Raw genomic sequence first — 26,347 nt, 5'->3', positions numbered from 1 at the left:
TTCCTCGATAGAATGTTGTCATTCATAAAGGCAACATTCTTCAGTACATTTGATTTCTAAAATTTATTATCTTAACACAATATAAATTAATCTATTTTTCCTCCAGGTTGAACGTCTCCGCACTCAACACGCATGTCACTTAGAAGAGGTACGTTCCCGTCTAGCGAGCGAGCGCGCGGCGGCCGGGAGACACAACGACGAGCGACAACTGCAAGATAAATACAAGTGCTTGAAGGAGAAGTATGTGCGGCTCAAACATGATGTTAAGGTAAAAACACATTTTTTAATTAGATTCCTTTTATAAGAATAATGTTTTATAGTTATAACTTTCGTTGAAAACATCCAACCTAGGGAGTTAAAAAAGCGAAAGTGCAACGAAAGTGTTAAAAATGGACATAGCTATTTGTATTTGATCTCGTTTTGAAATTTGTAGTCTGGTGTTTTCAGTTGTTAAAGGATCATTTTGGTTAGCGTTCATATCTATTACTGTATCGTAGGTGTACAGTTTGTTGCTGCGTCTTGCCAGTGTATTTAGCTTGATAACAGTTAAATTGTAAATTCGAGACTAACAATATTTGTTTACAGATGTCAATAGAACGCCGCAATAAAAGACGTGAGATGAGTATGACGACAGGATCTGAGACTGAGAAATCAAATTCGCACAAAGCCAACCAATCATTGGAAAGGTAAGTGTCATAAATTCGGCTTCCACTATGAAATTGTCTTGGTTTCCATAATCGTAAAAGAAGAGAATTTATGCATTTCAATATATTTATATTACGTGTTTATGCATATAAACACGTTTTAAATATATATTTTTAATAATATGTCGACACCTTTGATTTTTTGTAGAGCTTAACTTACGGAATAAGTCAGACCTATACCATAAAACAAAAAAATGTGTACTTTAGGCGGGACATTTTACAGCTAATTTTACAGGTGTCGAAGCGGGAAACATGTCTTCATTCCACATTATTATGAATGAAAAATCATCCTGTTTTACCTTAAGTATTCTGAAGTAGTTATTTCAGTTCATAAGCTTTCTCTCTCTATTCTACAGGTGTAAAGAGCTAAACGAAGCGTCGGTAAGTCCAGTAGTGGAGCCGATACCGCTACGAGTGAATAATAACCCGAGCATCAAATACAATGACAACGAGACATCGTACTCGGAGAGCAATGCGCACAAACCTTTTGATAATAATAACGAAGATTGGAAACTTAGGAGGGATAATGTGAGTATTATTAATAATAATATAGGAAATTCCTTCGTATCATATATTATGCAATTTTTTTTGAAAACGAATTTGAAAATAAGACAAATATGTCTCGTTGCGTCACTCTGCGACAATTGCACGTTTTCGTACGCTCCGTTTTTATGTGTTCTAATTCGTGGTAAAATACTATAATTGGTGTCTAATTAACACTCCTGCATAGTGAATGTGTCTATTACTAGTGAAATTGAACTCTGGGTGCCATTGAAAGTCAATAGTTTTGGTGTATACACAGTTTTAACCACAGTAAAATTTTGGTTGTGACTGCATTGGGCTCTGCATTTAGCCGGTCATAGTGCATCGCGTTGCCATCTCGCTCACTCCTGCGCATACGGCTCCTTGCATCTCGTTCTCGCACGCTTTGCACACAACAACAGCTGACCGCTCACTGCCCGCCATTTTGCATGTTTACTCACTCGCAGTTTGGATTTTGAAGATCTTCAAATTCTTTTGAAATACCTAGTGCAAAATTATACATATTACCTACGTACATAAAGTATAATGGCCTCCGCTTCCAAAACATCTACTCGTAAAACGAACATCCCCACCGATGCTAAAGAGAATGAAACTAACGTTACACTTCGAAAAAGACAAACAGGTAACTCGTCTAGTCAATATGTTACCGAAGAATGTCTTATGTCTATGCAGCAACAGATCACTGACGCTATTATATCTTCTATGAAAACAACAATCAGTGATTTAATTACGCACGAACTTAAATCTCTTCATCAACAAGTTTCTTCACTTCAAGAGTCTATGACTTGGTTTAATAAGACATATGAAGACGTTAAATTAACCATCACTTCTCAAAGTAGCAAAATCTCGTCACTGGAAGCCGAATGTAAGAGTCTGAAATCTGAGACTACAGAATTGAATAAACAATTGAAAAACATGATTGAGGACAACCATAGGAAGGACCAGTGGGTTCGCCGTTCCAATATTGAGATCGTGGGCATCCCCGAAAGTAAGGATGAAAATCTTCTCGAGATTATCAGCAAACTGGCGCGGTTATGTAACATTGAGATTAACCCTTCTACGGATATAGATTTCGTTACGCGTGTCGCGGTTAAGTCGCCAAATGATCACAAGAAACCAAAACCGATTATCGTGAAATTTCAAGCCAGATATAAAAAGGACGATTTCCTGTCGTCTTTGCGTAAGAAAAAAGATCTCAACACGCTGGAGCTGGGGTATAAGACTGGTAACAGAATATTTGCAAACGACCACTTAACAAGTCATAACAAATATCTGCTGCGTCGTGCTAAAGAGTTGGCTCGTGAGAAAAACTACTCAATGTGCTGGGTTCGTAACTGTTCCATCATGGTACGTCGAAAGCCTGATTCACCTATTATTTATATAAATACTGAAGAATGTTTAAAAAAAATCAAATAGGGGTTTGTACTTATTCGTCTCGTCCGTTTGATACTATTAACTTTTACTTACTATTTTTTATAATATTCTCGGAGCGAGAGATTTTCTGTTACGTTTCTATTTTTATTTTATTCTGTATAAAATTTATAAAATGTTACAAGTTTTATAACAGCATTACATTACATATTTTCTTTATTTTGTCGATGTCGAGAGTAGTTATTCCGTACTGTAATTTGTTAACAAATCATTTGACTATATTTGCTTATTACAATTTTGCTTATTGTAGCAGTTGGTTTCGCTTAAATTATAAAATTACACATCAAAGTACAGCGTTTGAGATAACAATTTTACTTTACGTTAAGTTGTTTAAAATCATCAATTATTATTTGTTAATTTTAGTTCCTAACTGTAAATCTGGTAAGCTTACATATCCTTTTATGCTTGCTAGAAAATATAATAAGATTTATTCACTTATTTTTTACATTACTTATGGATATTAAAATCTACTACCAAAACGTTCGTGGATTACGAACAAAAACACACGATTTTCTCAATAATGTGCAGTTAAATGACTATGACATTATTTGTTTAACTGAAACATGGTTACTGCCGGGTTTCTTTAATAGTGAGTTGTTTGACTCGAGATATGAGGTGTACCGCGCTGACCGCGCGGGCGGCGGCCGCGGCGGCGGCGTGCTAGTGGCGGTGCGCCGCGCGCTGTGTGTGGATGAGCGAGACGCGGCCGCGGCGCCGCCCGCGCTGCCCGGTGCTGAATGCGTGCACGTTAGCATCGTCCTGACCAAAATGCCGACGTTAAAATATCTCAGGGTATTCTGTGCTTATTTTCCACATAGTGTTGAACAACAAAATAGCCAATTGGCGTTATTTGAGCACATATCTAATATAGTTTTAAATAAAACAACTGACTATTGTATGTTGCTGGGTGATTTTAATATTAGTAATGGACATTGGTCAGACAGTCATGATGGTTCCAATAGCTTAACGCTTATAAATCCTAATTTTAGTAATCTTGAGTATAATTTAAATTCATTTTTATGTTTTACTGGTTTACAACAGTTTAACGGTATTCTCAATAATAATAACAGACTTTTAGACCTAATTATTTCCAGTTTCTCGTGTAATGTTCAACGTTGTTCGAACCCGTTGACAGGTGAAGATATACAACATCATCCCGCTTTGAATATTAATTGTACGGTGAATGGCGAGACCCTGTGCCTGCCCCCTGCACCTCGCTTTATTCGTAGATTTCATAGTGCTGATTATGACTCTATAAATACTGTTTTATCAAATGTTGATTGGCACAACGAATTAGACTTGCCAGACATTACAAAATCAGTTGACACATTTTACAGCATTATTAATTCAGTAATAGAACAGTATGTTCCTTCAAAGCTCATTTCCTCCACTAAACGTTTTCCTTCTTGGTATTCTAAAGGACTTATTCAAATTATCAAGCAAAAACTAAAAGCCCATAAGAAATGGAAAATTTATGGCCGCCAGGCTGACTACGACCATTTTTCCGAACTTCGTGCTCTACAAAAAGACGTTCAAACTACGTGCTATAACCAATTTATTGAGAGCTCAGAACATAGAATAAGTACTCACTCAAAATACTTCTGGTCTTACATTAAATCTAAAATGAAATCAAGTGAATTCCCGAGTTCTGTATATCTCTCTGATGTCAACGCCACTGATGGTGCTGGTATTGCAGAACTTTTTAATACCTATTTTACCTCTGTCTTTGAACCTTCGAATGATATGGCCATTAACTTTTCCTCTAGTAATAGTTATCAATTAGTCGACATAGCTTCAGTTAATATTACAGTTCAACTTACTGAGACATATTTAAAAAAACTTGACTGCTCGAAAGGACCTGGGCCTGACGGTATACCGCCCATCTTTCTACGAAGTTGTCATAAAGTGTTAGCTCTTCCGTTATCAATTATCTTTAACCAATCTTTAACACAAGGAGTAATGCCTATCCGTTGGAAAAAGAGTCACGTAGTACCTATACTTAAAGGAGGTGATAGGTGTGACGTCACAAACTACCGTGGTATATCTAAGCTGTCTCTCATTCCTAAACTTTTAGAAAAGATTGTTTATGATTCAGTTTATCCTAAAGTTAGACAATTTATTATTCCAAATCAACATGGTTTTGTTTCTAATAGGTCTACTGAGACTAATTTATGTGAATTAGTCGATCTCGTTACTAAAACAATGGATGAAGGTTATCAGGTTGACGTCGTATATACGGATTATTCCAAAGCGTTCGATAAAATTTCCCATTCTATTCTCATAACCAAGTTAGCTAATATTGGTATTCATGGAGACCTTCTGAGGTGGCTTCAATCTTACCTTAGAAATAGAACACAGGCAGTCACTGTTAAAGGTTATACGTCCACTTTTGCTCCCGTCACTTCCGGTGTGCCTCAGGGCTCACATCTTGGGCCACTTTTATTCAATATTTTTATTAATGATGTTATTCATGTCATTAAAAGTTCTGGTTGCCTACTCTATGCCGATGACACTAAAATTTTCAGGAAAATAACTGACATCTCTGACTCTCTAGTTCTCCAAGACGATTTGTATAGTCTCGGTAATTATTGCAAATTAAATGGTCTAGTTATGAATACTAATAAATGTTATATAATCAGTTTTACAAGAAAAAAGAACCCCATAATTTTTAACTATAAACTTTTTGACACTAATCTTAAACGAATCAATGAGGTAAGAGACCTTGGTGTGATCCTCGATAGTGAACTAACTTTTAGATCTCATTATAATCATATTATTACTAAATCTTACAAAATGTTAGGATTTATTCTTAGACAAGGTAAAGAGTTTAAAAAGAAACATACATACATGATACTATACAATAGTTATGTAAGATCACACCTTGAATATGCATCTACCGTCTGGAATCCACATTTCAATGTTCATATCGATGGAATTGAGTGTATACAGAATAAATTTGTTAAACATCTGGAATATAGAAACTGCAATGATCCTAATTTTAACTTTCATTCCAATAATTTAATTTCACTACAACGTCGCCGTCTACACAATGACATAACTCTCCTATACAAAGTTTTAAACAACTTAACTGAATCCTCTTATCTTTTATTTAACATAGGTTTACGTTGTAGGCGACCAACTTCACGCTGTACTACAGTTTTAGACGTTCCTTTTGCAAGAACCTCATATGGTAAAAATAGATTTATTATAAGAGCATGCAGCTGCTATAATAATAAGTTTAATAATATTGACATATTTCATGAAACTTTTTCTAAATTCAAATCTCTTTTACGTACCAGTGCGGAATGACTCCTACAAGTATTGACACAATCATGTATCTAGAATAACTGTGAGATGATGTTTGTTATGTTTGCAACTTACTCTCGCATTTTTTTTGTTTAACTTAGTTTAACATTCGTTTTGTTAACTTTTTGTCGCTGAGTGCAATTCATTGTTTGAAGCTTCATTGGTGACAGTGTTAAAAATTTAATGTTTTTATTACATAATGTTATAATACTGTTTGCTTCGTTCACCACAATAAAAATAAAAAATAAAAAAAATATAGAAGTTGAGTTTCGTAAATAAAATGTAAATAAATCAATAATAACATTTTGTTATATTCTGACATAATATGGTAAATTGTAGATTGAGATAACACGTAATAATTTACAAAAAAAAATTGTGAGATAAAATTATTGGACAGTATATGTAGAAATGCTGAATTATTTGTAGATCAGATACGACTATCCTGACGTTATAAAACTCGTACAAAACCGAAAGTACCCGACAAATTCCGAACAACTACTAACGTTCTACCGTATGCTTCTAGACACTCCCATCAGCGGATACATCGCAAGCCTCCGCAGTTAAACAGCAACGACCGCATCGCCGTACTGCTGTTGCGTTCAGAGAACCGCCTCGAAGGAGACGCGACCGAGATCGGGATGCAGGTATACCATCAATACCAAATAACTGTTCATTTATTGAACCTTTATTAATGTAATAAGAAATGATTTGTCTTTGGGTATATTCCCAGTTGTCCCCTATGCGCTGTCACCCCGGGGTGACAACTGGGAATTTTCTTCCTACTTTTTTCCCAGTGGTCACCCTGGGGGACATTGTTAGAGGGGACATCTGGGAATATACCGGTCTTTGTACGTATTACGCGGGAGTCTCAATACCCAATGCAGATTCGCAATTGTTTAGCATATCTGGAGCTCATATCAACAAATAAACCTACGCTTTTCTCAGACAGTTCTCTAACCAGCCTAAGGATTACACAGATCTGCTGGCTATCTCCCGACAGTTGAATTCAAATTCGGTTGGGTTTGATTCGGGCTTATGTTAAATCGGACTCTTAAATTTCAAAATGATTAAACGCTGGTTATAAGATTGTTCCATTTTGACTTTGTATGAATGTTAGAAAACTGAAAAAAATCTTAAAATTTTAGGTGCCACAACAGACTGCCAAGATTCCTCAGACGCCACCACAGCCGACGAGAAACCTAAAGAAACCGTCAACGGTAATTTATATTCATTTGTCACTTATTGAAAATACTGTATTACCTCCAAATGACAAAAGATTTTAACATTTCAGGGCACGGTCGCCGTAGATGCTTTACGAGATTAAAATCTGCTTCAACTTCACGTTTGAATTATTCACCAAAGTAAGTTTCGTAAGTTAAGAGTCATAAAAGGAATTAAAATATAACAAAACCTTTTACGTTTTTCTTTGAATTATTATTTGTACTAGTTGGGAATTTGAAAACTATTAGGAATAGTACCTGTATTATTGTGATATTAAGTGACAGATGTGTAAGCGATCGCCGTTAATAGGAAAATAGATCGAACAACTCTTCCAAAGTATTTTTTTTCCAATTAGTAAAGAACCTCGAAGTCAAGAATCATTCATTACGTTTGGAAATCTCTTTTTTTTTATAATTGTAATACTTTTGTTTTTAACTCCCGATGTTTCTGACCAGGCGTGGCGAAGGCTGGTCAAGTCCATTAGAATCTCTTCGGCAGCAGCTTCGTAAACTGGACGACTTAGAAGACCAGTTTCCCGATCTAGCGTGCCAACCAGCTTATAGTCTGCGCTACCCTTTTGCTGAATTAGGTATGTAATACTTACTATTGTGATGTATTGTTCTAGAATGTTCTAGGAAACTGTCTGTAGTTACCAGTGATTTGTATAGTTACCAGTAAAGTAATTTCGGTCTTTTTAATGAAAATTGTGTAAACTCTGATTAGAACTATATCTGTTTTACTTAAAAACAGTTTCAACATTGATTGTAGTGACAAAACTTAACTAAACAGAGCTCATACGACGAATAAAAGCAACTTGGATTTGGTAACTTGGACAAAATATATTATATTTTTACACAACATGCAAACAATGTTGTGTAAAAATATAACATAATATTTGTAGTAATTGTATAAAAAAATGTACAAGCTTGTTATTATATCTATGTATGTGTTAAAAATATAACTATTAATATGTTACACGCTGACGAAATATAGAAGGTATGTTATTTACTTTTCAAACGAAACAAGACATACAGAACGAAAGCCAAAAACAAGTACTTTACAATTGCAGGTGCCGTAGCGACGGCGGACACGCCCGAACTGGAGTTCGTGAGACATCGTGCACTCGTGGAGAGAGAGGGCATGAGACGAGCGCGAGCTGCGCTCAAACGTAGGAAGGCGGCGCTTAGAGAGACACGAGCGTCGTTGTCACCGCATAGAGCACCTTCCGTAAGTATATGTAGATGTACTTTCTTATTGATGTGTTGAATAGGGTTCTACTACTGTTTGGGTTTGATGTTAGGCTGTCTATTAGATTTAAATTATCATAATTTTGCTCAAAATGTGCCGTGCAATTGCGCACAAACCTATTGTTTATAGGACTTGGTATCCTGCACTTAGAAATAAATAAATGTAAAGAATATTTTACATCACAATAACTATGTCGTCCGTTAACCCATATGGTTACTATAGCCAGATTTAGAAACTAGTAGCATTGAAAAGTGGACAATAAAGCAATCCACTTTTTTTCTCTTCTAGAAGTATCAATATTATATTTAGGAAAATGTTATAAGCCGAAATAATTAGTACTGTCGCCAATTTTTGGCATAGGAAATTAAATCTGTACTCGATTCCTTTAATCAGGAGGAACGCGAAGTAACAGAGCTAGAGGTAGCACTCCACCGCGCCCGCGCATTGCTCGGTGAAAAGGAAATACGTCTGCGACACATCGAGCGAGCGCTCAGACGTCTCGCCGACACGCATCCCCCACCACTCATACAGGTCCTTCAGGAATATCAACTGTATTGCTTTGTGCATATGGTCCTATTTTGGTTGATTTTTCTTAGGCGTTTAGTCCCTTTTTACTAGGTATTATTTGCTTTGTTATTGCGTGTATAGAATTCAATTTTTGACTTTCTTTTGAGGTCCTTATCCATTTCTAATTTAGCAATTCTATTTTATTTTTACATGCATTAAGTACTCGTCCGTTCGTTTTTTTGCAACAATGTATCCATTTAGTGGCATAATTTGGTTGCCTTTTGTTTTATTATAAGATCCTTTTGTATAGAATTTGGATGACCCCGTTTCCCGCCTGCTCCCCATTTTTTTTTAGATATTTTTTGTAGTCATATACTTGGGCTTCTCGTGCTGTTAGGTTCATTTTCTTTTTCTAGGACTTATTTTCTCGCTCCCTGCAATGTTCATTGCACCTCGTAGCCGCATGTACATAGATTCCTTACAATAAGAGGTGTACAGTCTTTATTTCAGTAGTTGCGCGAAAATAGTGAATGCTTTTTTCTTTACTCCCAAACATAATTTTTATTCGCATATGTACAATATTGCCTTTTGTTAATTTTTGCATAATCTAAATTTATATAAAACCTTTTGCAATCATTGTCAATGTTAATACAGGAGGCGACAACTAGCGAAGCATCATCGGGTAGCGAAGCGGCGCCGACAGAAGCGGGCGGGGCGGTGCTACGTTCACTGCGAGCGTTACACGCTGACGTCAGAGATATATGGCGGGCGCTCGATGCTAGGCGACCTCATACTGGTAAATTAATCTAATTGTTCTATTATGTTTAATTAAGCTCAGCTATAGCTTTAAGTAGGGTCTTTTTAACGTTACGATTTTGCACACACATCATTTAAATAACTAGAGAATATATTCTAGATGTCGAATTTTATAAGAAAGATTTTAAATTTCATTTACAATGGTCTTACTCTTGATATTTACGAATTACCATATATTTGTAATTGTTTGTTTCAGCATCACCAGAAACAAGTTCATGCAACGCAGCGACAACGTCACAGACACGTATGACATTATCAGCAGTAAGTATAAAATACTATTGAATAAAAGCTTGTTGATTCCTCTGCAACCAACTTAGGGCGCTTTCCCACTATGTCGCGACGACAGATAATCGTGTAAGTGTCGTGGCTTATATGTTTAAATGGAGTTGTTCACATATAGAACGACAGGACTTACCTGGCTACGACATTTTTTGCAGTGACGACAGATTATCGTTACAGTGGGGACGGCTAGATACGACAGTCACTAAACGATAAAAAAATTTGACGACAAACGATCGTTATAGTGGGAACAGCTAGAGACGACAGTCGTCCAACGATAAATTAATCGTTACGACATAGTGGGAACGTGCCGTTATTTATATATTTTACCACTTATTTATATATTTTCCTTACTGTTGGCGGTCGCTCTAGTGCCAAACTTCAAGGTTTAATTGTTAGCCTGTACTTTTTTAATACGTACCATCTAAGGCACAGAGACGCACACTCGCCACTTACCATGGGCAGTATGGGCACCAATCTATCAAAATATACGCGCCAAAGGTGCTTCACCTACTGGTTAGAGGAGCCAAACCTGGCTGTGAAACACCCATATAATTATGTTAAGTAATATTTTTTCATTTGCAGCCAGACCCCGTGATACAAGACAACTCAGACGGTGGGGTGGCAGAACGAGCTCGTGGACTTAGAGCATGGCTTCAAACAGCACCATAAGGTACACAACAATAAAACGTATTATAAATGTATGAGTGAATATTATAACACCATTTACTGACTATAAGAATGTAAGGTAATAAAAACGGCCATATGAATGTAGGAATAGTTTGAGAGTTGTAAATGAAAGTTACCTACTTGATAGGTGAAATGTTGATTGCATCAATGTTGATTCAGTGACTTTAAAACATTACTACATCTTTCGGAAATAACACGCATATTTATAATAGTTCGGTAGATTTCAACCACTAAGAAAGTTTTAAAAGATTTTATTACATATTTTGTTATCAGTAATCATCGGTTTAACTATAACCAAAGGCAACCAAAGTCAAAGCAGATGGGTGACCAATACTGTTAATTATACTACACCCCTTAGGACTATAGACTTAAAATCTCTCTAATCCACGCCTCTCAGTATGTCTATCCTGAGAACCGTGGATTGTTATTACTTATTTACCACACTAATAAAGTACGCCTATGTTTTTATCAAGTCTGCAGCTCTGCGTTGCTTAATTCCATGGCTCACATAGGTCAGGTAATTACAAACATTTTAACAGTGTTTGTACAATCGGATAAATATAAATAATTACTCAAAATACAAAAAAGGGAATATATTGTAACAGACTAATGTTTTAAAGTCACTCAAACAAATTAGACCCGAGAGATAAAATCTTTACCTATACAGCATCTACTAAGTACTTAAAAAGATCAAGGTGTTGTGTGTTATGTTTCCATCCAGACGTAGTTTGAAGTGGGTTATATCCAAGGAAGGTTTTGTAGGGCGGTTGATATTGATCGTAATTGAAAGGCTGTAATGTATGGGACTCATGTTAAGAGTTAATACCTTTTGGAATGAAGGTTTTTATGTAGAAAGGAGAATTACTACCAACTGCCCTATTATTCTTTAACCAAACAATAATCGTTTCTACTGTACTAGTCATAAGGATCGGAACACCTTTATTCGTAAACGCTTAATAAGAAATTTGATTTTTTATCCCTGTGTATTTAGAACGGGATAAAAACAACAAATAATTCCATTTAAGACATTCTGAGGGCGCAATGCATAATGTTTGACGATCACGTGCGATACCATAAACTTTTGCGTATACATTAATATACGTTCGTATCCGCACGTATTCAAAAAGTGTTTAAGTTTCCTCCCATTTACAATTCTTAGTTGCTTATTCTTACACAATTACTAAGACACGGTGTTGCTCAATAGCGTTACCTTTAAACGATTTAAAATCAATGAATCAAGTTTAAGTTTAGCTCTATTGGAGTAACCATGATAAAGTTAAAATTATTAATTTAGAGACTTTATGCAGTTAAAGCAAAATATATCAAGACACTCTAGATTTTCTTATCATTAAGCGTTTATGAAATCCCAAGGTGCAAAGTATTTTCGGCCAGAGCGATATATACAATAAATAAAAAATGAGATTTTTTTCTCAAAAAACCTATCAATTTGATTGTGTGTGGTCTGAATAGTAGCGTGATTTTGTCTTACGATTAGCCAAACAATAACGTTAGTTGTAAGTAGCGACTTCTAGTCAAATATAAATATCATAGTGTTGAAACGTGCTAGCCTACGACTTTATAGTCAAATGTATCGAAATGATTCGTTAATAATGTAATTTTATTATTATTACCGGTCACAAAGAGAAGTGTTGCTATCTTTTTCGCACAGTGCATATTTAATACTGAATGAAAAGGACGGCTAATAGCTTAAACATTTTATTTATTGTCTTACTAATAAACGTCATGTAAGGTCTGCAAAGATTTTTACTAAGTGTAGGTGAAATTGGGCAGGTAATTTTTGTTTGGGGGTAGAAATTAGAGTTCGCTCTGTAAAGGTATCAGTACCGCGATTCTGTACAACTATCGAGTATCGAGTAACGAGTAGCTATCGAAAAATTTTGTATGAAAAATTGATCAGCGCCCCTAGCGGATTTTCGCAACAACTATGTTTTTCAATGGCGCCATTTTCCACCAAACATTAAAATAAAATAAAATTAAATAAATATTTTTTTTTGCTGGAGCGCACCTAGGGGCAATTCGAAATTCGAATTTCGAAATAAAATATTCTTTCCATTTTTAATTTTAATAAATTATTTTAATAATCTTTATTGGATATTTTTAGGAAGACGAGGCCAACGAGGCTGAAAAGACATTGTCTCCTTTGCCTGCTTCAACGTAGAAAAAAAAGACGCTGATTCTTTTTTTGTATTGATAATGTTTCGTTGAACAACATTAATTATGATATTTTTATGTTATTGATTTATTTTTACTAATACCGTTTTAAGTAGACTATAATTATTATTTATGAGAACAATACCTTTCATGATTATTTTTTATCCACTATATAATATATTTAAAATTAGTTTATACACAATTATTACCAATAAAATTTTATTTAAAGAACAAATTTTTAGAACGAAACTTTTTCTCACTTTAAATGTCAAGTTTTCGATACTCGATAGGTCGCGATTCTCTGCCGGATTGCTGCCGGTTTACTAACGAGTAGCTTGATAGTAATGTATGGTATTCGATAGCGTGACGTTAGTATCGAATGTACAGAATCGAGGTACAGGTATAAGGTATTAAGTATTTGTTTTCAAGATTGATTGATACCTGTATGCGAATCACGTGTCTCACAACTATTGTACGTCAAATTGATGGTCACTATTGAGTACATTGCTGCTTTGATATAACGTATTAATGACTATAATTTAATGGAGAAACCAATATATATTACATCAATGGTTTTGAAATAGTTGTCAATTGAGATACGTGATAGCCCTGCTGAATGTTTCGTTATTTGAAGGGATGCTGATATGCTGATATATAAATATCATCATACAAAATAATTTAGGTTTTCAAATATTTTTTTCTTTTGTGATCGGTAATATCAAATTTCGTCTTCTTCGCACAAAAAAACATTCCAGGCCAAGTGAGAGTAGTGTAATTATATTTATTCGAATAAGAATAAAAATAATATTCTTTACCAGTCGATGCATTTATTTACTAAATTAATTATATTTCATTTATCCCACCTGTTTTACTAGTTTAATTATACATAAGAAAACTTTCTGTATTGTAGAAAATTATTTTAAATCTTAAAGCATGTTATATTGCAAAGAATTCGTGTATTTCAGAATATAAAAACAATTCGTATTATCAAATATTTAAAGAAAATAATAAAAGTTTTTGATAACATGCTCTAAGATATTACAAATTTACATTCACTTAGTCGCACGCACGAACTGATGCAAATACGTGCATCTCTTTTACTTATATCAGAATATTAATCGCAGAGAACGAGATGGAATGAGGTATACACTTGCTATAGACAAGATGAGTAAGGTAACATCTCTCTCTTTCTAATAAAGTATCAACGTTATAATGTCTGAAAATTTCCCAGTTACAAGCGTTTGCGAATCTCTCGTCTCGTTCTAACTAATTGCTAACGTAATAGGTGGGAATAAGATGGACATATTTCTTTACACTATCACTAGCGTGCGACTGACTGAAGTATTTTATGTAGAGTGTTGTCTTTCTTGGCCTTCATTGTAACGTTTACGTAAGTAGGTACTATTATATTATTATTATATGTATTCCCTCGCTAGGCGGGCTGACTGAAAGATACCGATGTGTTTGTATGGTTATAGAAAATTCACTGTAATGTGTTCTTGAATATCCTGTATGAAATAGATTGTGTCCTTTTCTTGCTATTGTTAGAATATTAATGGCCTTTTTAATGGTACAATTTTGATTGGCCTAAATATATTTGAATTAGTCAAAGGAATTTAAATGCGCTCTTTTGTTAGAAAGAGTATTTGTTTATATCAATATGAGAACATTAAAGTACTCAATAGGAACTCAATAAAGATCAAGATTCTCAAATAACTTCAGTCGAAGTTTCAAAATAATGATGGTGCCAGTCGATTCACTTACCTTTACGCCTTGTCAATAGAACAAAAAAGTATTAAAAAAATTGTTAATATTACCATTGACATGTTACAGTGAATTTTCTATTACCAAGTATGAAGGCACTGTGATAATAACATTGTTAGGACGTACGGTCGTGATTTATCAACTCATCATTCCATTGTGCATTCGTTCTTGTTTGTGAAAAAGTCTGTTTTTGGTCGTAGATGCTTAGAGACTACGGTGTAAATACTCCATTCTTCTTCTTAGCGTGTCGATGGCAAACAAATTATAGTATTAAAACTGAAAATAGTGTATGACACTTTCTGTCTTGCTATACACTGCCAGCCCAGTATTCCGCTACGTGTACGGCGTTTTCTGTAATGTAATGTTTTCTACGGTGTAAATACTCCATTAACCAGTAATATAATATTATGGTAACAGTCATGTGGACAGTATGAACCTTAGTACAGTATACCTTTGGAAAAGATACGTATACGTACACATACGTGAGTTATTTAATAATAAATGCCAATATGCGTAGGCGCTAAGTTTTCAAGATAAGGGTGATTTTAGGAAGTGTGTAAAGGATCGAATATGAGGCTAAATCTTAATTGAATATCTTATGAATGGTATACTTAGATCGAAATTATTGAATTGAAGAATATCCTTCGATAAGACCCGAATGGCGAATAGTGTAGCGTTAATAGAATTCGTAAACTGTAGGGAATCTTCATGACATTTATTAATCAAAAATAATACGCATTGAGGATTCAGCAATTTGTGTTTGAGAAAAAAAATGTAGAAGTGTTTAATGTTTGTAATGAAATGAATCCTATGGCAGAACAAAGATCTTATCAAAGAAATATCTAGGCCTTAAATGGTAAAAGATAATATAGTATGACATAGTTACGGTATACCATAGTCTTAAAGCATCAAACTGTTGTTTCTAAAACAAAATAACTGCCATCATTTTATAGTCTTAATATCAAATTAGTAACAAAACAAGTCTACAAATCAATACTTTCCTCTACAACTGATCAAGACCGACAACGGACTTTTTCACTTTGTTCCAAATATCAAATATGTATAAGAAATCACTTTTATTAATACGTATAATAGAACCTCCATTCACTTTCATTGTAATCTTCTAAAATTAATAAACAGATCTCGATAAAACTAAAATTATGTTCCTAACAACACAAAAGATCCTCAGTATTGCAGAAAGTATATTTTTCTTCAATGTACACTTGCTTGCAAAAAAACACACAAATTATATTTAAAGGAAATCGTCAAAAATACAGTTTAGCATATTCTAGCGTTATAAATGGAAAATATTTAGAAATTAAAATGAAATTTTTAGACGGTGAATTTTTTGCAAGCAAGTTTTTTTGACCTAGTCACATTTTATATTCTTCTCGACCTCTAAGGTATTTTGATTTTCTTATACTTAATTAAAAATGTTACGTCCAAAATTTATTTACATTGTATAGTCTCGAATTTAATTATAAAAATCGATAAAATATTTTAAAAGCACATTCATTATGGGGGACTTTTACCATGTTTTCAAAGTCACAAATAAACTTAATGGCAAAAGTCTTCCTCTTATTAAATAAGATTTTTTTAAGTGCATAATAACTATGAATTTCAATTATTATAATAGAAAAACTACTATAAATGTAACCTACATGATAACATTATGTAAAAAAATAAGAATCTCTAAAATGAGCCAAAAATAATAACTGTAAAATATCAAGCCGAAGTTACATTAGGTACATTTAATATTTTTTGAAAATTCAATTATAAAGTGTATTATTAGTGGAATAATCATATAATTTATTTTACATCGAATAATAATTACATATATAATATTTTTTAAATTTCAATTACTGTAAAATATGTACCATTCATTGCCAATTATTTTTGTATTTCAATTAATTCATCGAAGTAAATCTGATTTAGTATAATAATAGTTTGAGATCCTATTGTAACTTCTGCTTCACGATAAAATATAATCGTTCACAACGATAATATGCCGAAATAAAATAATATGAACAAATCACTGTATTGTTTTATTTAAGTATTTGATCCTGACCGCTGTGTTGTTATCATCTTAACAGTAGTGATGATAATAGGATTGGAATGACGATTAACCTTAAATCTGAAAAAGAATAACAGTATTGAGATATTTGCAATGGCGTCATATAATCGGAAAATAGTGAATTTTAATGGGACTGTTGAAATAAAGTTACTTGTATTATGAAACGTAAATTCTAAATTCTTTGAAAAGTCTTTCATAATATTGATATTTTTAATTAAAAGAAAAACATAACAACAAATAATATAATTAGGTATTATCCAACTCAATTCAATATCCGCCAATATAAATACAAACTTTTGATTGTTGACGTTTCGTGAAGAGTCGCGAATAATCCCAATGCGCTGTTTGAGTAGGAGGAAGAATTAGTCTGGCAAAAAAAAAAGATTAACTCAAATGTTATAGCATTACCAACTCTATTAAGAAGATAATTTTATAAGAAGAAGCATTTACCTTTAACAACACTTTCCGCAGAACTATACAACGCGGCAGCTCCGCGCTTAGTTTCTCCATCCTTGCTAGTCTCAGGGATACACATAGCGACGTGTTCGCTTGAAGAGTACGACACTACAGACCACACGTGGTACAGCTTCGATGTAAAGTTCCACGATCTATTGCTGAAGTCTGCTGGTACCTGTAACAAATTATTGTAATAATATAGGTATGATTATGAAACTTAGTAATTTTCAGGTAGTCCGTAGAGCATGGTCGCGCTGGCATAAAATTATATCTTTAGTAGAGTCTCTGGAGATACACATATTAAATCCTCCAATAATATTATTATATTTTGATGACCTATCATCATCATCATCAGCCAAGCGAACAAGCTTGTAGTCGGCTTCCAGTCTTTCCAGAAGCAACTGCATACCAGTATTTTACATGGAGCGACTGCCTATCAGACCTTTACAACCCATTTACCTGAGTTATAGCATCGTACCCCTCGGTTAGACTGATATTGTCAGACTTTCCAGTTTCTGACAGCTGGTAACAACCACTATTAGTGTATAAAAAACGTAAGTAACAGATTTGATAAGTTCACCAACCTTCTGTTCGCCAATTCTCCACTCTAGTTGCGGTGCTGGCAAACCACTGGAAGTACAGTTGAGAGTTACACGCCCTGTGTCTGCGTTCCTGGAGCCTACTTCTATCACTGCGTCGGTAGGTGGCACTGAAATTAAAAAGTTTTAAGTATAGCAATTTTTACACTGTAGCCTACCAGCATAGTTGGACCTAGAATATTATTTAAGGGTTTGTAGTCTTTATAAGGGTTTCAAATAAATGTCAAGAAAGTAGATCAAAGTATAATCTAAGAGAAGTGATTCGCAAATTATATTTATAGAAACATGAGATTTCTACATTTTCTTACCAAGAGCCTTAACAACTAAGCTCTTCCTCTCCATCCTAAACATAGGTCGTTCTCCAGAAGCCTCGCAACTGAATCTGAAGTCGTTAGTTGGTGGTTGATAAAACTCCATCGTCAGTACACATGTACCGACCAGACCTCGTGGCACACTCTCTTGACATTCCACCAACATTTCGTCTTCGAGTCGACGGTATTGTTCGATGCGTGGGTTTTTGTCTACCTGTGGATAAGTCATTCGTGAATTGTGTTATTCAGATAAGCGTATTCTACTTGGAAGAGTGTTGATTCTTGTCATTACAGACAAAATATTATAGCCAGTTGTCTTCAGTGTCGAAATAATTTTTTCCTTATCTATTTTGACGCAGCTATTATTCATTTTTGGGTTATCCCTGCATCCAGTTTATGTAGAAGCTTCGAAACAGATGCAATTTGACGTCTTCCTGGTGAAGCCAAGCTTAACTTATTATTTTTCCTGCTATCTCGTAAACTATACCATTTAACGGCGAGACTCCCAATGCTTGCAGACGCTATGCCAGACTATTTTAACACTAGTCTTAATCTAGCCAGACGACGTTCTAACCTAAGCTGTCCAACATAAGAATTTATCTGATGTAACCCACTGCTATTACGGTGCATTCTATACTGTTGCTATCCAGGTACTAGCTATAGCAGTAAATGAACATACCTAACAACCATAAAATCGTTCCAGACTCCAGACACATCTAGTTTGTATGCGAAGTGACCGTCAATATATTTAATTGGCTAAACTACTTTGTTATGTGGACGTCGCATCTGCTTGGACGCTTGTATAAACGATTCAGTTGAGCCTATTTAGTGCGGTCACGATTTCAACCTTTTGGTAACAAGAGTATTTTATTACTACTAGACTAGGGAAAAACCCGGCTTCACTTAAATTTTTGTAGTCAAACCTTGGCCTGTGTAGTTTAGCAAAAGGATACGGACCAACGGTCAGATTACTTCTTTCTTTTGTTTGTTGTAGAAGCTATGTAGGTAATTAAAATCTCTCTGATTTGATTGCTGAAAGAGTTCCGTCTCAACGCTGAATTGATTTAAATAAAGTCATTCGTTATGTTGTAAGAGCATATTGTGCGGGACAGAGACTATTACAATACAAAACTGATGATTTGATGATGAGTCGCGATTGTGTTATTTAGTCGTTTGCTTACTTTTTATGATAAATAGGTAGTACTTAATAAAATTGACTGTTATCGGACACTATACAGAGAAATTCAATGCTTTTATTTCTCGACGATTATCTAGTTAATTCTAAGCAGCGCACACTAAACTATGTACCTACTTCTGTTAAAATTCTTAGCTATGTTGCGATAATCCTTTATAACATTAATTGGATGACGTCCAACGGTTTTGAGGGCCTCTTGCCACACACCAACAAATAAACAAAACGCTGCCAAAAAGTTAAAACAACAAATGCCGTGTCCGTGAACAGAGCATTATCTCACAGTTCCGGCACAAAACGGATCACGGCGATTAAAATTTTGTGTACAGCCAGTGACCAAACATCCTGTATAGTGACGTCATCTTTGTCGGATGTTTTCCAATTAGAGGATGAAAATGCGTAGCATTTAATTAATCATTGGAAAGCAGATGTGATGAGTGGAAAAAGTATAATATCTTTACTATTATTACATACTCGTATTAAGATTCATTTCCTCTCGCCGCGTCTGTTTGTCTGTTCGCGGTCAACTCGAAGTTTATTGAACGGATTTTATTGTGGTTTTCACAAATACATAGGATCGCTAGTTAAGTACATAAAAGCTTGTGATAAAAGTGCTGAATTTTCAGATTTACCTAATTACATGAGTAATTTATATTGAACGTTCTATAAACCTGATAAATACTAAGCTCTACTTTCTTGTAAAGTTTTAACTTTAAAAATTACCGCATATAAATAATTAAATAAAGATATAAAAAAATACAATTATTATAACAAAACCCGTGTTTAACTATTTACTTTAGTACACCATTTCTTTTTAGTATAGGTACACTCACGTATTAATTGAGTTTCTGAGTTTCTTACCTCTGGTCTAAAGATCATAAACTGGCGATCGTTCTCAAACAATCTGACTGACTGCAAGGAGTCATTGTTGAACAGTTTCCACGAACACGTGATCTCCCATCCTCGCTCTGGTTTCCATTCGCTGCTCATATCCACCTTCGTGGTCTTTACTATGGCTGAAAAGTAAAATGTATTTGTAGATTTAGACGACTTCACTTTTGGAAGGAATAGAATTTATAATTTCAAATACTTAGTCGATTTGTCTGTGCTTATAATATTTCTTTGGGTTTCATAAATAAGGCATAATTATCATTAACATTGACTTCTAAAAAAAAAACTACTGACTAAATTATACTTAAGCATTATTTCTTTACAAACTTTGCAGACTTATAAAAAGAAATGTAGTCTTTAAATGAAATTATAAAATAAATATTTACTAACAGAGTACTCGCTAACTTATAAACTCGTGTTTAGTCACATAAATACGCCATTCACATTTATTTTCTTTGAGAACTATAAAACTAAATAACCTACTTTAAACTTTTGAAAGTGTTCGCAAGTACCTACATTTTGATTTTAAATGGTTTCTAGACTTAATAAGCTGTGAGTATAAATTATTTCTTATTCAGAATAAAATTGAACAATTAATCAAGGGAATGTATGGGCAGCCATTTTAAACTGTAGAGTCACGCAGTGCAAAGTTATTTAAATGCAATGTGATTTAATTCTCCATATTTCTGTGACTAAATTCGTCGTGTGAATAAAATGAACGTTAGTTTAAAACATGGCTGAGTTTTGTGCTAGTTATTTTTGTAGTTTCCAGCAACTAGCGTGTTTATTTGAACTGTTGTGCTTTTGTGAAAAACACGTGTAGGTAAATGTCAATGATGGATCTGGTTTCACGGAAATCGGATTGTTGTTTTGTTCAACAAATGTTTAGTTTTTTTTGATAAACTAGTAATTTCGGAAAACCTAAATTATCTATTATTTGTTTCTGTCGAAACTGTTAAATGAGTTCAGCTTTAATATGCTTATATAAATAATAATCTAGCAGAAGAACAATACCCGATTTATTTTGTAAAACGCTAGCAATAATTATTCATGATATACAAACTTTCATTCTAGTTGAATAATAGAAATACGACGACGTCATTATTCAGATCCTTCAACGAGTTTCAATTTAAAAAATCAACGGCTCCCTATCCAATCACTCTTAGCCCGTATACTGATTAATTCTATTGTTGACTGCAAAAGTACAATAAACACCCTATTCTAACGTCCATAGCACTCCCGTTATGTTTTATATTTTTAAATTAGACAAATTATATCGAGGGGAGTCTCATTAATTTCCACTGTTTGGTTTACGAGTTACTCGTACGATGTCTTGTCAGTTATCGTTTAAGGCCTAAGAGGCGTTTTATTTGTGGTTATAATGTTTCATGGTGGTTTAAATGATTGAAAAAAGGTTGTACATTATTTGTTGTTGTCGATGTTTGTGTTTTGGTGAGATATTAGTTTAAGTCAGACAGTTTTTACGTACTCGTACTCATGGGACTCGCACTCATATCTACGCGTCATAATGGTCAGTCACAGAGGCCAGTGCGTAAGTAAAGATAGTTCCGTGACCTGACTTCTTAAAACTACGACCGTTCGCAAGTAGTTATCTTTGTTTATATTTAAGTGGAGTAATTTGGCCTTTTAAGATAAGAAGGAGCTTTTAAAGATATTAAAATTATTCGACGAATGAAGTTATGTGACTAGAGAAAAGTATCTTTGGCTTTAAATGATTGCACCTTGCTGTGGGCAGCAATGGTTAAAGTCTACAGTTAGCTGGTAACATGTATTTAATAACATATTTACGGGACCATAAATTCTTCATTAAAATTAAGTACTGTTACTTAATGCGTACATCAAGAATTACTCCGTTTATTCACTTCATTATAACATCCATAAACATCACTCTACGTTAAACGACAAAATAAACGTTTCAGTCTACGGAGTATCTCTAGGCTATAAATCTATTTAAACCCAAGAGCGTCTCAAACAAAGGGCCTCACTTATACTAAGAGCACGCTAAGTCTTAAGAGACAGTTAATTCGCTCAATTGGACGGCCGAGCGCTTTAATGCGTAATGTACCATATTTGGGACAAGGAACATGATATGCGTGGACTTGGGAGAAATTTCTGTGTATTTTTTTGGAAGATGTTTGAGTTGGCGTTATTATTTAGGTGTGAATTTTTTGAAAAACTTTTTTTTTTGTATATTGGCTGCATGCGCTATAAACGGTACTACATACGACAGCACGAGACCATTCCCGGGCGGGACAGAGTGCTTAATGGTCTTATCTGATTATTTTAGGTGTTTGTCAAAGAGTAGCCTAGAGTTTGGTAACGTAATCAGTGCGGTCCAGGCGTCTCCCTCCCCTACAACATGGGACCAACAATAATAATAGTGCAACGTGGGTATATTCATCTGGCTACGAATTTTTGTTTTGCATATTATTGTGAAAAACTTTTTTAGCGGATGTCCAAACATACAAACACAGTATTTAGTGTTTAATGTGTTCGTAAATGGCACATAATGTCCTTCATTGGTACCACGCGAGATATAAAATAATTGTTTTTAATTGGCCATGATTAAACAAGTGGGGTTATGATGGGAAAAGTATGCAACTGTTTGAAATGCAGACCGTTTGTAGTTATGGGCGGTGGAAACACGCTATGGTGTTGGGAAATAGAGAGTGTGAGTTTGTACTATAGGAATTAATGTACATTAAAATTGTTTATAACGGTTTTCTAAGAGTCTCTGCCTAATTACTAGGCCTTATTCTCGCTAATAATTCAAGTACTCTTTCATCTGCCATGCAGTTTTGTAGGTTTCTTAAGGTCCTTTGAGACTAAACTAATTCATGATACTAGAAATAATATTCTATTGGAGGTGTTATTGCTGTCTTTTGATGAAAAAAGGAGTCTACTTTACGATACTAATCTCAGTGGCCAACTACTGGTCAAGTATACCTCTCATGCTATATCGAGAAACCTATAGCTTTAGTACCAAACTCCTGACGATAACAGGTTTACTTAAACCGACTACCGTTTAGCACACCAATTTTACCCGACATCTTATAGTCCTCACACAATCAATCGACTTTAAAACGCAACTACTACTTTCTACAAAATGTGTTATTCAAATACATATAAAGCTATTAACGTACAACTAGATTTTCAAAGCCACAGCTGTTAACTGGTCATATATTTGCGCATTCCACTCGGCAATAAAGGCCAACGCTTGTAACTGCGATATTAGTATTTATTGCTAATGTTCGACGTTCGATGCACCCGCTGTTTGCAATCTAGTTCATTCTAATACTAAAAGCTGGTGACGCTAGTTATGAATTTAAATCAATTAAAAGATTTTAGATGACTTTGTATATTGTTATAACGTTTTGTAGCGTATATTGTTAGGTTATTTAATTAATTGGTGAAAGATAATGGTAAACCTGGGGGCTATTACGTATCTCACTTGACAACAAATTGAAAGCCACTATGCTCTACATGGTTTTCTCCCGTAGATGATGTAATATTATATATAATAGTAATCATTAAATCGTTACGTCAAAGCAGCAATGTACTGAATAGTGACCAAAAATTTGGCGAACACTAGTTGTCAATTGAGATACGTGATAACCCCTTTGAACTTTTGACGCAGGCACATAATAATGAGAGATACTTAAGCAGAAATGCTGCTACACTGCTATTAAAATATCCGTCGATAAGCTTAGTTAAAATACTATGAATAGTTAATAATAATAATTTATTTCAGAATATATCTTTGCACTTTAGGGAAAGAGAATGGCACCTTTCATACTGTTCGATCAGTAGTTTCCTTTGCTTTCACAGCTTGTTGTCTTGGTTTATAATTTTAATTACTATTTTCAAAGAGATTTAGACCTAAATTTCTAGCGCCTGCACTAAGAATTGCTCTTCTGTCGCGGGGATTTTTACAAACATATAAGCAAAGTACAACCAGACCCGAAACTACAATTTTTGCGTAGCACAAATAATTCCGAGTGGAAATTGAACCCACGTTCTTCCGGCGCAATGGTTGTGGCGTGGCGAATTATCTGCAATATCACCAGTCACCGGATTAAAGCAAATCTGTACCACAAAGGTATTTAGGAACCAATTCCATTCGATATATATTATATTCGACAACAAAATACCTACTCTCGTTCGCTAATCAAGAGTATGAATAAGCAGTCCAGTCACTTCCTGTAGGTGTGTGAACTGACAACACAAAATTGTTCCCTTCTCTTGTCTTCTAATCATGCTTACAACTCATCACTGGGTACATGACTCATGAGTTTATGACAATTTGAGACTATTTGTGTTAAAATTTAACCAATTTAATGTCCTTAAAAACAAAGACGTTGTATTGGTTGAAATTGCGTGTTAATACAAAAAGTACAGAGAGGTTTAGTAGAGTGTGGAAAGGTGAAGGCTAGTCATGAACTGACTTCAGAGCTGATTTGAAGTGTCAATTTACAACATTAAGCCTATTTTTTCGTTGCTTGATTAGTCTGGATACATTGATAGATACTGGATAGAGAGAAATACCTGGATTGTGATAGATATTAGTTAGGTTATCCGATAAAATGTTGAAATACTAAACGTTGTAAGTATCTACCAATGCAAAAATTGACTCCAAATTCAGTAACCGTTTATAGACTTGTAAGACTTAGTGCGTTTATTGTAATCACTTTTATATTGTTGCAATTCTTAAACGTAAAATCTGTCAACTTTTCAAGTCTCCAGTGAAAAGTTTTTGAAAGACGATTTCGTTTATGCTGCGTTACATCCTATAGGCTGTTTCACTATCTAATAGTTATGAGTGTAACAGATAACTAAATCCAGTGGTGTCCAGTAAATCTCACTGAACAAGGTAGGGACAGAATCAATACGCTTCGCAAATATATCGCCAAGATTTATAGTTAAGTATTGACAGTTCGCTAATCCGTTATTTATGAGCCCTGTACTAACCCTTCTCCCTTTTTACGACTTACTGGAAAACATAGTTAATCTTCTATTTGAATGTGTGAAAAGTTTGGACGAGAATAAACTTTGGTTTTTCTGTATGTGTTTATAGTTCTGTGGTTTATATCCATTGTATGAGATGCTTTTCTTGTATGTTCCTTCTTATTGTTCTAATAGTTTAAAGTCAATTTCGTTAGGAACAGCTTTTATTAATGTGTTGCTTGGTTAATATACTGCCTATGTTGCTGTCATCTATTAGTAAGTATCCTATCATAACTATTTGTACTAATTAAAACAGTAGCGCAATTTACGGCCCTGATGTAGGTTTTTAGGGTTTCAAGAACCTTTAATGGACAATTGCGATACATGGTAAGGGTATGATAAATTTTTTGTACGACATTTTTTCATATGATCAAATGGTTAACAGCCATTATCTGTAGATAAATTTCACTATAAAAGCAATGCAAATTTCCAAGCGTATCTTAAATCTAGTGACAGTGGTCATTGAACAATGAGCATGTGTCTCTATTAACTAGTCTCTGTCTTCCGCATTCTCTCTGACCCTACTTAAATTCTCAACGACAAGTGATGAAGTCATATTTGAACACTTCGAATACTACTTTTCATATCAAAGATAACATTTCTTCAAAAACTAGAGGCGGTTTTTATACATTCGTAGTTACTAAGTAAAACCCACTATATTTAAGTTTTTTTATGCTTTATATCAACATACATTATATTATTAAAAATATAATGTATGTTGATAGCACATTATCATTTAGTAAACATTTAATAAACACTGAATTGCTCTTAATCATACAACTCCAACTACTATTTTTTATTAGCTTTAATTATATTTCAATAATACCAATACACTTTTGAAAATAGTATCTTTGAAAACTAAAAAATATAAATTAAATTAAAAAAATAGAACTCACCAATAAAAATGCACAAAAACACAACCACTCTGGGATCCATTATGACATAAAATTACACTAAACTTTAAACAACTTAAACAACAATCTCTAAATACAATAACACACTAAAATACAATTAACGTACTAAAAATACAATAAAACACGAAAATACAATTAATGTACTACGAAATACAATACAAGTAAAGTACTATAACATTGTTTAGGTGCGCGTGAGTCGGTGGT

At 34.2% G+C, this 26,347-nt stretch overlaps 2 protein-coding genes across 5 annotated transcripts in view; one reads left to right on the top strand and one right to left on the bottom strand.

The window, feature by feature from the left end:
* Nucleotides 1-13,895, top strand: part of Cep164 (centrosomal protein 164) — a 25,613-nt gene extending 11,718 nt beyond the window's left edge. Inside the window, exons 11-22 of one of the 3 annotated variants that reach the window (XM_076120490.1) lie at nt 107-268; nt 586-686; nt 1,061-1,232; nt 6,508-6,628; nt 7,130-7,201; nt 7,276-7,345; nt 7,661-7,794; nt 8,275-8,432; nt 8,847-8,984; nt 9,615-9,756; nt 9,973-10,037; nt 10,641-13,895. In XM_076120490.1, coding sequence (XP_075976605.1) covers nt 107-268; nt 586-686; nt 1,061-1,232; nt 6,508-6,628; nt 7,130-7,201; nt 7,276-7,345; nt 7,661-7,794; nt 8,275-8,432; nt 8,847-8,984; nt 9,615-9,756; nt 9,973-10,037; nt 10,641-10,727 — 1,422 coding nt within the window. In that variant the 3' untranslated portion in view covers nt 10,728-13,895. Of the gene's footprint in view, nt 1-106; nt 269-585; nt 687-1,060; nt 1,233-6,507; nt 6,629-7,129; nt 7,202-7,260; nt 7,346-7,660; nt 7,795-8,274; nt 8,433-8,846; nt 8,985-9,614; nt 9,757-9,972; nt 10,038-10,640 lie in introns of all 3 variants that reach the window. The other 2 variants (XM_076120488.1, XM_076120491.1) reach the window with 2 other exon arrangements.
* Nucleotides 13,725-26,347, bottom strand: LOC142976906 (uncharacterized). Of its 2 annotated transcripts, XM_076120493.1 has the most exons (7): nt 26,126-26,347; nt 20,175-20,329; nt 18,119-18,335; nt 17,796-17,920; nt 17,206-17,386; nt 17,050-17,122; nt 13,725-16,815 (listed from the first exon to the last, which is right to left on the bottom strand). In XM_076120493.1, exons 1-6 carry the CDS (start codon nt 26,163-26,165, stop codon nt 17,118-17,120), a joined length of 723 nt encoding a protein of 240 aa, XP_075976608.1. In that variant the 5' UTR covers nt 26,166-26,347; the 3' UTR covers nt 13,725-16,815; nt 17,050-17,117. The 2 variants fall into 2 exon arrangements, with proteins under 2 accessions (XP_075976608.1, XP_075976607.1); XM_076120492.1 differs by lacking the exon at nt 17,050-17,122.

This window comes from Anticarsia gemmatalis, chromosome 12, assembly GCF_050436995.1.
Source record: "Anticarsia gemmatalis isolate Benzon Research Colony breed Stoneville strain chromosome 12, ilAntGemm2 primary, whole genome shotgun sequence".
NCBI lineage: Eukaryota > Metazoa > Arthropoda > Insecta > Lepidoptera > Erebidae > Anticarsia > Anticarsia gemmatalis.
Note: the sequence above shows the minus strand (reverse complement) of the source record. Positions and strands in the feature narration are given on the sequence as shown.